Genomic DNA, 15251 nt, shown 5'->3' on the forward strand with positions numbered 1-15251 from the left:
GCTCAGCATGGCGGAGGTGGCGGCCGCTCCCGCTGCGCCCGCGATCCGGAGCCCCCGGCGCTGAGCCGGAGCCGCGCCGAGCCCGCGGCCGGACCCGTCTGTTTCCCCTCCCTCCCCTCCGCCCGCCATGGCCGAGCCGGCGGCCGCGGGCGTCTCCTCGCTGCCCCGCGAGGTCCGTGAGCAGCTGGCCGAGCTGGAGCTGGAGCTCTCGGAAGGTGAGGAGCGCCGGGCCGCGCCGGGATCCCGCCTGCCCTGCCCTGCCCGCGGGGCGCCGGCCTCGCTGCCACGGCCTCCCGTGGCCCGGCCGGGGGAAGGCTCCGTGTGAGGGAGCCGAGAGGCGGGGCGGGGGGAGCGAGGCTTGACGGGGGTTTGTGGGAGAGGAGGCCCGGGGCGAGGGTCGGGGTGCGTGAAGGGCCGGGAGGCGCCGGGTGAGGGGCCCGGGGTCGTGTGTGTGTGTGTGAGGGGCCCGGGGTCGTGTGTGTGTGTGTGTGTGTGTGAGGGGCCCGGGAGGCTCCGTGTGCGGGGTCGGGGGTGGGGGGGGTGCGGATGAGGCTCGGCGGTGCGTGCGTGTCGCGGTGCGGGGGCAGGAGGGGCCCTGCGGGCCGGGGTCGTGTCGGGGGGAGCGAGTGCTGGGCCCTCGGTGTGTGCGGGGGATCCCCCCGAGCCGGGGGACCCTCTGCTCCTCGGACGGGATCCCCCGCGGGAGGGTTTTCCTTCTTGTGGCCTCTTTTCTGTAGTTTCCCGGTTAAAGATGTGGAGTGGGAGGGAGAAACTCAGGGAACAGCCGGTAGTGGGGGAGCTGAAAGAGCCTGGGACACATAATGAAGACATACCCGGTGTTTTTTCCACTTTCTGAATAAGTTCTTTTGCGTAGGCATCATCGGGACAGAGCATGCGCTTTTTTTTTTTGTTTTGTTTCCTTTTTTGCATGGGTATGTCTTTGTTTCCTAGTGCTTCAGATGCTGTTCTCAATATAGCTTTGTTGTAAAGTTCCCCTGTGAAGCCAGAGGGCGAGGGACGAAGCTGCGGGTGAAGGTTGCAGAGCAGGTACCTGCATTTTGCATATCTTCACATTTCCTGCTCCATCAGCGCACACAACTTGATGCCATAACCAGTGGCTTCTCGGGAGGGTTCACTGCACGGCTGCAATAATCTCTCTCAGTATTAAGAAAAATCAAGTTGCAGTAACATCTTCCCTTACTCTGTCACTTTGTGCCAGAACACGGAGTGTATCAAGGAGACCTATTTACTGTTTTGAAGAGTAGGAATTAATTCACAGTGCTGGATGCTGTCAGCACCAGTATAAAAAAGGCCATGGTAGTGCTTTCTTAACACAGCTTGTTTGTAGTTCAGCTTCTAATATTGGCTGTTTGGGGTTTTTTTGTCAAATGTTTTTCAGATATACTTTCGGTAAACATTTAACTAAAGTGATAACGCTATCTGGTGTTTGGTTTTGGGTACTCCGTGATAACAAAGAATTGAGGAATATTCTCTTGTGTTGCTCGAAATGCAATATGAACATTGTTGTGTTTGTTTGGTTTTTTTTTAAGAATTTACTGAATGTTTTAGGCATTTGCTTGTATTTTCTGAAACTTGTTTCTTGTGATACTCAGTGTCTATTATGGTTTGTAATATATAGTACTGCAAACTTAAAAAAAAATAAATCCCTATGCTAGAATGGCTGGCTGTGACATCATGCTAATCTTTAACAAGCTTCTCTAATAGCTTAAACTTCAGTGTTAGAGTGAAGTTTTCTGTGTTACATAAGCAGTTATCTGAATATTAAATCCGCTGCCCCTTCATGGATTTAATACTCAAATTTCTTCATATGCATATTATGGATTTGTTTGTGCAAATCAGTTTTTCTGTCAGAAAACTGTGAGTACAAAAAATTTTGTGTGCCTGTGTCCCTGAGCTCTTGGAAACATATTTCACGGTATCTCGTTGCTGAGATAACTGAGGTCTGACCTGTACAGGAGCTGAGTGAGTCAGTGAGGTAATGTCATTGTACAGTTCTTGAAAAATACGCCCTAGTTTGAGGCCTAAGCTTAAAGATTTGAAGGCGTATGGGTTCATTGTTCAACTGGATAAAACTATGGACCGTTTATAGTAAACAATATTGAATAGAAGCATTTTATTACAAATGGCAGTAATGCTGCATGTTTAACTGATTAGTTGTTGCTCAGATAAGAACACTTGATCCTTTTTTTCCCCACCCCCTTCTTGCAGCTTTATTTGTTTCTAGGCTTGAGTGTTTGCTATGGAAGTGTTTGTGTTGGGTTTTCTGGGTGAGAACACCTTGCTTTTGGAGCAGGAGAGGAGCTGCATCTGCAGTGAGTTCATACGATCAGCGCGGGGTCAGGAGCCTGATAAAGGATCTTACGGGGAGGAGTCCCCAGGTGTGGTTTGGAATGGAAAATGGACTCAAATGCAGGAGACAGCGGGTTAGGAGCAAAACCACGTTGTGTGCTGAGCCTCACCGGGAGCTTTACCATGAACCACCACACTGGAGAGAATCAATGACGACACGGGCAAAATATAGTATTAAAATCTTATCTGGTGTTACACTTGTGAAAGATGCGGTGTCAGCAAGTAGGATGCAAAGTGGAGCGGGTTTGGTTTAATGGGTGCTTAAAATAGAAATGGTAGTTTGCAATGATGAGACTTTCCTGAGGAACAATCTGTGCGGACAGAGCAACAGGACTAATTATCCCTCTGCCATCCCTGGGCGATTCCTCACCGTGGTCAGCAGGGAGGTCACAGTGGTCCCGTTTCGGAGTGCGCTGAAAATGTGTCAGCAAAACACTGGAATGTGTTTTAGGAAGCAGCACTTGTTTATCAATCAACAGAAATTGCCCTTTTTTTTTTTTTTTTTTTTGGTCTTTTATTGTGTGTCTTTAGCAATTGGTTTGAGTCCAGCTCATTTATTTCTAAGTGTAGATAAGAATTCAGTCGTCGTTTGTCAACGTGAAGTGTGTTATACCCAAATCTTAAACATGACGCTTGACAGAGACATCTCGTTCCCTGACAGAAGGGATCAGTGTCGTTGCCTCGAATTAAAAAAGTCAAAATAACAATAACTGAATATAAGGAATGAATTGGATCATAGAACTGTGTGAAACCTGGAACCTGCTCATTACTCAGGTTTTCCTTCTTTTCTCACTTTTGGGTTTTTTTGTTCTTTCTAGTGTTTTTCGTCATCAATCACTAACACCCACATTATGCATCACTAATGATGGGAAGGGCTGTCTTTGTATTTGCATCTGGTTCTTTTTCATGAGCAAAAGTGCTGGGGATATTAACTTTAAAGTCTTGTACCCCTGTTCTCATATTTCTGCAAGTACAGGAGCTCGGGTTTTTGCCTTTGGGGTGGAACTGCAGCTGTGTGCGAAGGTGACTTTGTATCCACTCTGTGATACTGTTCCTTAAAATGTTCGCAGTGTGTGGTGGTGAGTTCACAGGAGGCAGATGTCTGAATTCATCCCATGTTCACTTTAAGATGTGAGTATCGCTGGATTTCAGCGCTCAGCTTGGGGAGGTCGGGGTGCTCTTGGGGTGAAATCTCCTCCCAGGCTGCGCTCTCTGGGCCCGCTTGTCTCTCAGGGGGTCAAGCGCTCTCCTAAAGAGCTTATTTGCCTGCTGGTTTTTGTTTGACTACGGTAAACATCTTGTCTGGTGTGTTTAGCTGGTAAAGGGACCTTAGCGAAGTGAACTTCAGCTTGTGAGATCCATGAAAGTCTGAGGTAAGGGGAGGGGGAAACTCCGCCTGGCAAGAATGAGGAATTCCCCTGGTAGCAGTTCAGGCCTTGAACGTGATTTCAGTTGTTCCTGGGTTATATGACAGGGTCATCGTATCATTGCTCTTGCTTCGTGTACAGAAGGAGCTGGTTTCTGTTTACTTTTCTGGTTAAACATACATTTGGCTGTCTGGTTTGCCATTTGGTGTGGGTGTTTCTGTGAATGGCTTCGTGCACCTGCGTTTGCTCCTTTTAAAGCTGATTGTCTCTCACTGAAGAATTGTCTGCAGAGAAAAGCTTTGTATTAGCGTTTTCAGAAGCTGAAGAAATAGCAAGGATGGTGGCGTGTGTGGAAAAAGTAGTATCAGCAAAACAGTTGAAACCCAGGACTGAAGGCCAGCCAAATAGGATAGAACCTTACTGGAAGAAAACATGTTGACTCCAGCAAGTGGGTAGAGTCTTTATTTTGTTTGGCTTGAAAATTTCTTGTGGAATCACGGTATTTTTCTGTTCTTTCAAAAATTGTGCATTTCAGTTTTCATGCTTTTGATTGCCAGGCGCCTGTCAAAAGTAGGTGAGGATCTTTTTAAGAGATTAAGTAGCTGAAGCACAGAATTCAAATAAATTAGAGTCAAAGGAAGAAATAGTCGGAGTAAGGACTGGCTGTGTGGATTTTGCTGAGCAAGCAGGAAGCTTTCACTTCAGTTTCTTCCCTGCTATTCAGAGGGGAACTGTGGCTGTAGCACAGAAAAGGTGGAAGAAAAGTTTATGAACATAAGCAAGTTGGATCTGATTGTCTTAGCAGGACTTACAGGTGGGTTTTGTGCATTTATGCAGCATCTTACCCACGAAGCCTCGCATTAGGCAAGACTAGTAATGGGAAAGTTTTATGTTGCTTGTTAATTTACCTGCAGGACTGACAGCTGATGGGTACCAAATCTACTGAGAAATCTATGTATGGCTTTGTCACAGTCTGTGTGCAGCCAACAAAGGCACAGTTCTGAGGCGGTGCTCTGAAATGCATAAAAAACCTTTCGGAGCACATCGCAGGGAGCTGTTTATGCAAATTCAGAGATGATCGTTCCTGCCTTGTTTGGTTTTACAAAGATTCTGATGAGAGCCTTCATTTCAGATGATATTGTATTTTCTTGAGCCTTACAACCCAGGAGAAAGTGGTGCAAGCATGGTAGTGCATGGGTTCCTTGCAATGTCTGCAGCTCACAGGAGAAGGAAATGCAGCTCAAGTTACCATCAAGAGAAGCAGAGTAACAAATGTATCATCAAACAGAAGGTCCATAAGATGATCTTAAATTTACACTATGCAGCTGGTCAAAGCAGAACGACTTAAATGGTTAATGGCTTGGAGAGAGTGAGTTAAACGCAAATATTGAAGGAAATATTTTGGCCGCTGCGAGCGGGAGTGGAGTTTGCTGTTGGTACCTAATCGAGCCATGTAAACGTGGTGAAGAAAAGGAAGGGCTTTGAAGCATCCAGGCTGGGATAATAAAGAATAACCAGGAGAGCTAAAGAATGTGCATATTTTTGTGTTGTCCCTCTTGTACTTAGGAAATGAGGAAGGGGTTTGGGGCTATTTTTAAAAGCTGCAGCTCTGACCCTTTGCCTTGGGGAGAGGAGGAAATTAGAGGCTTTAAAGAGAGTCCTTCACCTCCTCCCCAGTGGCTTCTCTGAAGCTTTGCTGGCGTTAGAACCAGTTCTCCTCAGCTGGGCGGAGAAACATCTGCTAGCAATGATTCCTGCTTTGGTTTTTATGATTCTTCCTACACTAGTATGGCTCGTATTTGCAATTTCAGTTGGATACTTAGGCTGGAAATGCTAATCAGACCTGTTAGCCTGACACATCTGCGCTAAAGCCGCATTTGGTGTTCTTTTTGTGGTGTCCTAGATAACTGATCTTCAGTTTTCTATTTTAAATTCTGTAGCATGAAATATTAAGCAGTAAATGTGATGGATGGTGGCGTAACTGCGTGGAGCCGGATTGCTGGTCCTTCAAACGTGCATCTAACTAGACAATACCTGGAGCTCTGTAGGAAAGTGTGAATGTGGAGGTCCCCTCGTGTTTCTAGTTCGTTGGAAAGGTTGTGGGAAGGGTGATGGGCTCCTTCCTGATTCCCTTTATCTGATTAGTTTTTGTCATGAAGTTTTCTATTCATCGGATTTATCATGTTTATTCAGTGGCGAGTTTCAGAAGCCAAAGAGTGAACTAATGGTGAGAAGTCCCAGAGGTGCGGGCAGAAGCTGAATAGTATCCTGTTTTCATTTGTTTCAAATACAATGTTCAGATAATTTCTTAAAACAGTTTTCTTTAAACTGTGTCTCAAAGTTATAAAAAGCATTTCCTGACTCTTTCAGCGAGTTGCTCAGCTGCTTTTTGGACCTGCATTAAGACAGAGAGGAATTGAAGCATTCCTCTGTTAGGGTTGATCCAATCCAAAATTTTCCTTGGAGTTTATGAAATCAGGGAAGAGTCATCAGGCCAGGATGTCTCATTCTATTAATTAGAATGGAAGACTCTTCAGTTTGCAGCATGTGTGAGGAAGCAGCGATTTATAGCTAACGGATGCTCTGCAGGCAGCAGCATTCCATCTCCTACACGAATTTTCCCATTACATTTTGATGAAAAGTCTTGGGAAAAGCCTCACACCTGTATTTCTCATTCTGAATAGTGCTTGCCAGTGCTGGGTTGTTACTCTTGCCTGGATTTTTTTTTTGGAGTAAAATGCCTATTTTTATCAGCTTGCGTTTTTTCAAACTTCAAATCTGAGAGTTTCTGAAACACTTCTTAGAATAAAGGCAGGAGAGATTATGTTTATACCAAAGATAGTCAATGTAATAGTAACTTAACTTTCCTCGCTGCTTTGTGAGCAAACACCTTTTTATTTAGTGTAACTTAAGCTGATTAAAAGAAATAATTTTTAAAAAGCTTGCTCAAAGTTTTAGCACTTCTCTGCCAACATAAACTTTTTCTAATTCTTGTTGACTTGAGAAGTGCTGACACAAGCCAGGTCTTTTCGGGCTTCGAATTCCCTGGGGACGGGAGCCCGCGGAGCCCACAGGGTGTACATACATTAATATATTTTGGGAACCCTGTGAGTTAGTGCCTCAGCGATCGGCAGCTGAGCCTCTCGAATGGTTCCCCAGCAGCCAGGCAACCTGCTTTCCCCAGCCCGTGTCCCCGGGGAGCACAACCAACCGGGGGAATTGTATCCCCGCCTGATAAAATTAGGTCTTCTGTAATCTCTCGCGGAACAGCCGGATGGCTGGCTGCCTTGAAAAACATATGTTTTAATGCAGGAATAATGCATTCCATTGAGGATGGCCGTAGCCGTGGGAGCTGCTTGACTCGGTGGATAAAGCACTCCCGTTTTGCCTCTGGGATCAGGGCTCATGTCAGACATCAGGTCTCCAAGTGCAGCCGTGGAAAAGGATTGTTTGGGATGGTTTTCTTGTCTTCTACTCTTAACAGGGATGTTGTTCCTCTGCCTTAGTTCTAAAGGAGTTCAAGAACAAAACCGCCTGATTATTGGAAATAAAGCATAAATTCTAAAGAGGAGGAGTTAGTGCAGGTATTTCTAGATTGTAGCTCACTTTGCTTTGAGAAAATTTATTTAGGAATAGCACTGTTAGTGTTCCTCTAATACAAGTTTATAAGGATTTCTCTGAAAGCAGTGTGGGTAACCTGCTGGAGGACATTCGGCGTTGTGGCTGCCTCTCCTGACACAGCTCCCTGCCCCGGCGCTGCGGCCACGCGCGGCTCCGCAGCGCAGACAAAGCCGCGTGCTGGTGCGAATCCATCATCGTGCTGTTCCAGCTCCTCCTTCCGAGCTGCTCCATTTCATTACAGGAAGCTCAGAATAAGGGTTTTCCCACTCACGGTTTTCCGTGTGAGCCATTGCTGTAGTTGCCATGAGGATGGACTGTGCGTGAGCAGGGGGTGTCGAGCTGTGCTGATGGGAGTGGGAAGGGCTGACCGGGAAAACAAGCTGTTTGTGTGGGACAAGCCACGGGACATGTCAGAAGTGCTCAGGATAAGTTGTGACAGGATTTTTGGTTGGCAGGATGCGAGTTAAAGTGGGAATGATACAGCAGTTGAAGCAGCAGACTGAGGGCTGAGAGATTTGGTTTCAGGCCCTGTCTCTGCGTGACTTCATTATGTAGCTCCGCAGCCGCCGTTCCAGAAAGGGTGGTCAGGCGAGGACGTGTTAAAGAAGGTTTTGTGTTGTCTGCTGTCCCACCTGCACCTTTAATGCATCGACTCTTCATTTAGAGTGTTGATTAATCTTCGACATGAGGAGTCATTTCAATATGAGTACCTTTTCTGGAAATACTGCGGTTTGCTCGTTGAGAACAGCAGCGAATGCATGTGTGTCAGTACGGATGTCCTGATAAGACTGTTTTCTTTGCCTAGTTGCGTCTTCATCATCACCTTTCACTGTAATTACCGGCCCAGCCATGGAAGCTTTGAGTGCTTCTCTGGAAACAATGATCACATAGATAAGCTGACCAGCCAAAAGAAACCCTGAGGAGGGGAAGGAGGCTTTGAAGTTTTCTGCTTACTTTCTAGAAAGAGGTATGAGCAAAGTTAACAAACACTCATGAAAGGTCACTCTTTGCCTTTCTATCAAGAAGGCAAGATGTGTAGCTCGCTGGGTTTTGTGCTGCAGAGCAGCAGCTGAATTCCTGCTCGTCGTGCATGTCGCTGTGGTGAGGACAAGGAGAGTGACTCCGAAAAGCTGGGAAGTGACATGGCAAATTCCAGCCCGTGGTTACTCACCATGCAATGGGAGCAGAGTCAGGTGATCCGAGCAGGAGATAAAAGGTCCTTGATCCTCAGCAGCTCTGGTAGAGGCATAAGCAGATCTGCAGCTATTAAACTTTGCTGTCTTTTTTTTTTTTTTTCCTCCCCTTAATTGAATGGAAATGGAAAATACCTACTGAAGGTGTTAAATTTCTGGCACTAAAAAAAAAAAAAGGTTGTCATGTGTCCCATGGGGTGGTTCTAGCAAGGTACTGGTGGCTGACAAAAATACCGACAAAAAACAAGACTGAATCTTGTCTTTGTAATACAAAAAGTAGATCTCATGGTAGTGAAGTGCTCGTGCAAATGTTTCTTGAGACTGAGACCTGTGTTTATTCTTAGGGCAGAAACTTTTAAGTGATCCCTTGTGGATTAAAAAAAAAAAAAGAACAATTCTTATTGTAACTGGAATGAAAACCTCAGTACTCGCGCGGTTTGGGATTGGAAATGCCGCAGTGAAAAGGGGGAAGTGTTGTCATTGTCCGTTGGGAGCCAGGAAGCCGAGATGCACAGAGGTGAGTCGCTCGCTGCACAAACCGGGCACGGACCTGAGACCTTGTGACGCTCAGCCCTCTGCTCCGTAGGTGAGGACGCGTTATCACTCGCAAAGGAAGAGGCTTTGAAATGTGCAGGGTGATAATTAGTAAATGAATGTGTGTACAGTGTGCCCAGAGTTTGCATGTTCCTCTGCAAGTTCAGGTAATCTGAAGTTTAGCTGTGATGGTGATAGTTTTGGTTGAACACATTCATTTTAAACCAGCTGTATTTGTGGAATTTGTCCTCTCCACTTCAAATTCTTGAGTCCGCCTTGAAAATATCCTGAATTTAAAAAGTCCTGTGGTGCAGAAAAAAGTCAATTATTGAGTTCCAACCAGGGAGAATCATGGATGAAGACAAAGCAAATGAGTCAGATATAAATAATCCTATTATGTCTTGGCTGCAGCCACACCTAGAAACCTTGAACAAACATTGCTCTTCTGTTTAGTTATTCCTGTGTTTGATACACTTTACTTGTTAAGTCCTGTTTTAAAATTGCAGCATGTAAAAATTGTGTAGGGCTGGTCACCATCAGTGTTAGATGCCTACAAACATTGTTTTAGTAATTCTGACCAGACACGCGAATGCCTGTGCTAGAACATAGTTAATTTGCTCTCATAATTCCCCAAAATCAGAAAAATATAGAATCCTGAAGTTGGCGTTGGCTTTCAAGGCAATTATTTTTTGCAGTAGGCCTTTAAAAAAAAAAAAGTCTGGCTAGAACGGCAAACAGGAAGATGTAATTACCCTTTGGCTTTTGTGTATCAAAACGTTGTTCATTGTACAAAGCTTTGGTAAAACACTTTTAGTAGTATATGGTTATAGCATGGAAGCCCTAAAGAAAAGCATTTGGATCTAGCAAAATCATACTTGATGTATTATGATTGCTGTCATGTATCTTACTCAGTAATTACTCACCTAATAGCGTGTGTCTCTTTCATGGTGGATAAGCTGACTTTTAATAAATTTGAATGAAGCTATTTTTCAGATGAGACTTAAAGAGAAAAGCAAAGTGGGACCCTTCTTCTCCCTCCCTCCTCTGATTCTAATTCTTCTGTTGTAGCTCCTGGAAAGGGCGTCCTGACGTCTCCTCTGCTAAGTGTGGCTGTCGCTAATTCCAAGGGGTTTCAACAGAGGTCAGGGTTTGGTTTTTGGTTCTTGTCCAGACATTGGCTCTGCATGGTTCTTTTGTACTGCCTGCTGTCCTTTGGGCTTCGTACGTGGCCTGTGAACTGTGATCCTCTGGCTCCAAAGGGCTGTAGAGATTTGTCTTATGCGCATTACCTGCAGTGATCCTCGGTGCAGCAGTGCTGCAGCGGCACAGCTCGTGATATTCAACCCATTGGTTTCCCTGGGATGTGAAGGTGATTTCTGGTGTTGAACCTGCTGGGGAAAGCTAACTTGAAATGAAGGTTCATGTAGTGGCAGCTCTTCAGGGGCTTATTTCTGGAGGCTCACTCTCATCTGCACCGAGTCTGCAGCAAAGGTGACACTTTCTTTTTTTCCCTTTCTAGAGATGTAAATGGATTCAGCAAGTGAACAAGGGAGGGGGACACAAAGGAAGGTAGATGGTGACAAGAGTTCTCCGTGCCATGCGGGATGCCATAACGCAGCCTCTTCTCTTAGGAAAATCATTACTTCTCATGTTCTCTTGTTTGAAATTAAAGAACACCTTCCTGTGAACAACAAAGCGGTGTTAAAGACGCAGACATGTTGTACAGCACTGCAGGCACACTCCTCTGCCAGCAGAGACACAACTATTTGGGCAGAAGGATAAAAGGAAAGACTTGGCACGGGGAACCGGGGACCGAGTAAGTAGTCTTCTATTAGAATTGAGTTTGGCTTCAGGTTATGAAAGTTCTGGCAGCAGTACAGCTTAGAGTGTTTGCTGCTTTCTGTTGCTCTTGCTGTGCAAAGTGACAACCTCTCGGTTGTGCTGGCGCGTCTGCTCCTGGGTCTGTCTTGGGATCTGGCTGGAGGAGCTGACAGGCTTAAAAAAATGACCAGTATTGCTGGTGAACACTTGACATCACGAGCGGGCAGCCCACAGTACTACTGCTGTCTGAGAGGAGAAGAATGAAAGGAACTAATGAGGTGGAGAGAGAGACCTGGGAGGTGCAAGAGCTGTTGGTTTTTTTCTGTAATTCTGCTATCAAGAATAGCTGTTTAAGAATAACTGAAATTTTCTGTGGGTGAAATGTGACAAAAAGTCTCCAAGAGTTACTGTCCCGTTGCAGTAAACTAGCAGTTGTTGGACTGTTTCCACACTTTAAATGGATTGTTTGAAGCTGTTTCATAGATTCCTAGTTAAAAGGTGGATTTCTACTCCTTCAGCACATTCTCCCCCAAGCAATTGCAGACAGCACCTCTCTTCTTAACTCACTAAACCAGTTAATGTTGGAGCTTTGAACATATTGTCTGCTATGTAAGTGTTACATACTGTTAGATACGTAAATGAGAGAGACTGTGCTGGTTGTTCCAGGGAGTTCCCTCATGGAGGGGAAAAGCTGACTTGGGTTTCCTGTGATATCCTTCACCTCCGATTGTGCAGGGCGCACATTCAGAGCCACCCACGTTATCTATGGATGGAGGCACATATGAAAAGGAAGACGGCAGCTTGCCAATTGCTCAAAGCCTTTGTTAGAGACTAAAGGAAACCTGCGCCCATTTAGGCACTAGTGCAGCCCCAGGGGCTTTCTTGGCCTCGTATGTAAAGAAGATGAAGGCAGCCGCATGGAAATGATAGCACACTTTTGCATGTCATTCTGCATTAGATCTTCAGGCCCTGGTTGTTGTGTTTGAATGCTGAGACCTTGGGCTTAATTTGCAGGGTTTTCATCCTGTGGGGCTGTCAGAATAGCACTCAACCCATCTGTTGAAAGTAAACCATGAGGGAAAGTATCTCGCTTGCAAAACCGGTCTGTTATTGAGCTGCTGGGAGCCCGTACGTGAGTTCACTGTGATCACAAGGAAGGAGATGTCTCCGGTGGTCAGGCTCTGCTGCCTCCGCGATGGCTGGTTTCTCCCTGTGATAAATCCCTTATTCTCAGCTTGCTGTGTGCTGAAATAAAAAGGAGAGAGAACCTCCAGTTGCTTTTGAACCGGCATAACCAAGCAAATTAGAAATGGGCACACTTTGGCTCTCAGATCTGCGCTGCTCTGCCGTTCTCCTTTCCTCTGCACAAAACGAAGCTTTGGGAGCAGTTCAGAGCTGTTGGGCCAGTCTGGTCAGGGTGCTGGGTGCAGTGGGTGCAGCACTGGCTGCTGTCCTTGCCTGCTTGACTTCAGCACGCTGCATTTCTGGGCTAGGGTTTGGTGGGTTTTTCTTCCTTTTGGAGCTTTTAACATGAAATATTCAGTCATATCTGTGTACAGCACAGCTGATACAGGTATCAGAGAATTCGATGTCAGGCTCTGAGCACATCTTGCATTTATGGCTTCTATGCGTTTGTGTATTTTCGCAGATGTGGTAGCTACCTGAGTGTGGCTTTGATGTTTCAGGAGAAATGTTGTCGTGTCTTCCAGCAGAATTAGCATGTGCTGAAGGACAGACACATCTCTGCAGAGTTTCTTGGATAGAGGCTGAGGTGCTGCAGCCTCCAAGGTGTTTTTTAGGGGTGCTCCAGAGTGGCTGTCACTGAAAAGGCAGGTCCGCGTTGTGTTTGGTAGGAGGATCTAAGCTGGGATACCCCAAGGAATGTATTTTATTTCTACAGTTTTTGTGCAGTACTGTCTTACTCTTCTAAATGCCCAATGCTTAAGAAGTGATCCTATTGTACAAGGGCTATTGAAGAGAAGTGGTTGCTTTATTTCCCAAACTTCAGAATTTTTCTGAAGAGACTATTATGTAGCATGGCACAAATTTTACTTATATGAAACACATGGAGTCAGCAGACAAGTCTTACCGAACAAATTGGAAGGCAGGAATCCAAACTGATGCCTGTTGTCTACAGCACTCCCTTCTCAGAGGTTTTGCTTAATTGCAAGCTTTCTATTAGAACTTTAATTCTTTAGTTTCTCTTTCTTATCAGAGTATCTTGTCTTAAATTATTGCTTTCGACACATCCTTAGCCCTTCCTGTTGCCCCCAGCCCCCTAAATTGTGCAGTACTGTCCGTGGTGTTTCAGGTTGCTGTAGAAAGGCCATTATGCTTGTAGTTGAAAGCAAAGCCTGCTATGAATATAATATTTTATGAAAAAGATACAAGCATCTCCCTGTTAATATTATTACACTTACACACTGGTTTCATGAACATTTTAGTGCTCTTTGAAATGGTTCATATCTAGTGATTACAGCTCCATAGGCATAGGAGCGGATGGTTAATATACAAATACTTTTCCTGTTGTCATCTGTAGCAGAAATACTGAAATGACAGGGAATGTTCAACTCTCATCTCCGAGGTGAGGCTGGGGAAGTCGGCAGGCGGCGTGGTGCAGGATCTGTGGCCAAGGAGGAAGGAAACGAATATCTAGAATGATGCAGAACAGATTGGACAGAGCTGATGAATCACGCTGGAGCAAGACAGCAGAAAGCACAGATCCAGAACAGATTGTAGGCCAGTGGAGCAGGGCTGCAATGAGGCTGATCTTGGGATGGGCAGAGCATGGGTTCTGCAGCATTTCCAGGTTAGAGGTGGGAGCTCTGCAGTCACCAAGCTGGAGACGTGGGCAGTCCCGGCCGTTACCACAGAGGTGGAATGAGGCCGTGGACATGGGTGACTGTGCCAGGTCACACTGCAGAGCTGAGGCAGCAGCTTTGCCAGGGTTTGCAGCTGCCCCGTGCACCTGCACACGATTCAGGCTTCCAGCGCAGGTATGATGCGGAATCTATGACCTCTGTGTACCCACAAACGACTCAAAGATAAGGTGAATTTAACACCCTCTGCAGTTCTTAGCTTCCTTGGTCAGGTGTAGCTTGTGTTAAGTTTTGTCTTGGGTTATTGTTTGTTGGTTTGGGTTTTTTCCTAGGCATTCAAGAGTTGTATATTCTTAAATTTTGCTCTGTCCGTGCCTAGAGAGAAACTGGGTACCACTTCAGGAGTTTTTCCTGCAAGAACCAGAGAGTTCAAAGTCTTGCGCTTCTGTTTTAGATGAGTAAGTTGGAGGGCTTTTTTTTTTTTTTTTTGCATAGTAATAAAAACAGGCTAATACTGTTAGAATTAAGTCCTAATGGGAAATAAAGTAATAAAGATTAGTTTGTTATTTAAAATAATTCTGCTTACCCCTTTGAGAGAGAGTGGCTATTGCTAAGAGAAACTGCACAGTCACCTTTGTTTTAAATGTGTTGCAGAATGAAAAATCAAAATATGATCTCACTCTCATTAATATTAAGTAACCGATGTCATAATTCAATTAAAAGGTTTTTTAGGAGCTTTTTACAAGTCATTCCAGGTTGCTATTAAGACCTCACTGATGAAGCATCTTTAAATTGGAGGGAATGGGGGACAGTTCTCTGTTAAGTAACCGAAAGATAAGGGAGCATCTCAACAGAATACCTGATTGGCAAAACCAATCAGCCCAACCCATGTGAGGCAGCAGAGTCAAAGCACAATTCTGAAATAAAGTTGAATATGTTCCCCTAATGCATTTGTCTGTCCGGGTACCTGGCCTGGAGATGAGTGTCCTGAATATGCATCAAAAGTGGGACTTCACGTTAGAATCACTGCCTTTGATCTTCAGAGCTTTTCTCATCGTACTAAATAGACCTGTAGGGCCAGTGCAGGATTGATAACCTTTTGTCTCTGCTTTTCATTAGCTGGCATTCAAACAATTCACTGTTGTTACTTGTTTACCGTGAATACATTTTGCTGGTTGTTGCTTTTTCAGACAGCTCACGGTTCCCAACCTGTACAGCTAGAGCTTGGGTTGTTTTCTGGTTTATTCATAATTCCATCTGGGCGGCACTGTTTGCAAGAAATCTTTCATCTCTAGCTCTGGGCTACACAGAACCGGAGTGGCAAAGGAGACTTGTGGTTTTGTACTGGCTTCGTCATTTTCAGAATATTAATATTTAATTTAGGCTTTTTAAAGCTTTTAGCAGATTTGTCGGGCTTTCTTCCCTGCGGTAGTGTATGTGAGGACAACTTGAGAGAGCGTTCTGATTAACTTACAATATGGAAAGTGGTTTCATTTATTTTGATTTGTGACTGAAAGACTTTCAAG

At 45.2% G+C, this 15251-nt stretch overlaps 1 protein-coding gene across 6 annotated transcripts in view; it reads left to right on the top strand.

The window, feature by feature from the left end:
• The first annotated feature begins 10 nt into the window (after window positions 1-10).
• DIP2B (disco interacting protein 2 homolog B) overlaps window positions 11-15251 on the top strand; it is a 66961-nt gene continuing 51720 nt past the window's right edge. For all 6 annotated transcript variants that reach the window (XR_010607731.1, XR_010607732.1, XM_065654275.1 and 3 more), the window contains exon 1: window positions 11-215. Coding sequence is in view for 4 of the 6 variants with exons in the window: in XM_065654275.1 (XP_065510347.1) it covers window positions 128-215 (88 nt within the window). In the remaining 2 variants the exon portion in view is untranslated. The remainder of the gene's footprint in view (window positions 216-15251) is intronic.

This window comes from Caloenas nicobarica, chromosome 33, assembly GCF_036013445.1.
Source record: "Caloenas nicobarica isolate bCalNic1 chromosome 33, bCalNic1.hap1, whole genome shotgun sequence".
Lineage (NCBI taxonomy): Eukaryota > Metazoa > Chordata > Aves > Columbiformes > Columbidae > Caloenas > Caloenas nicobarica.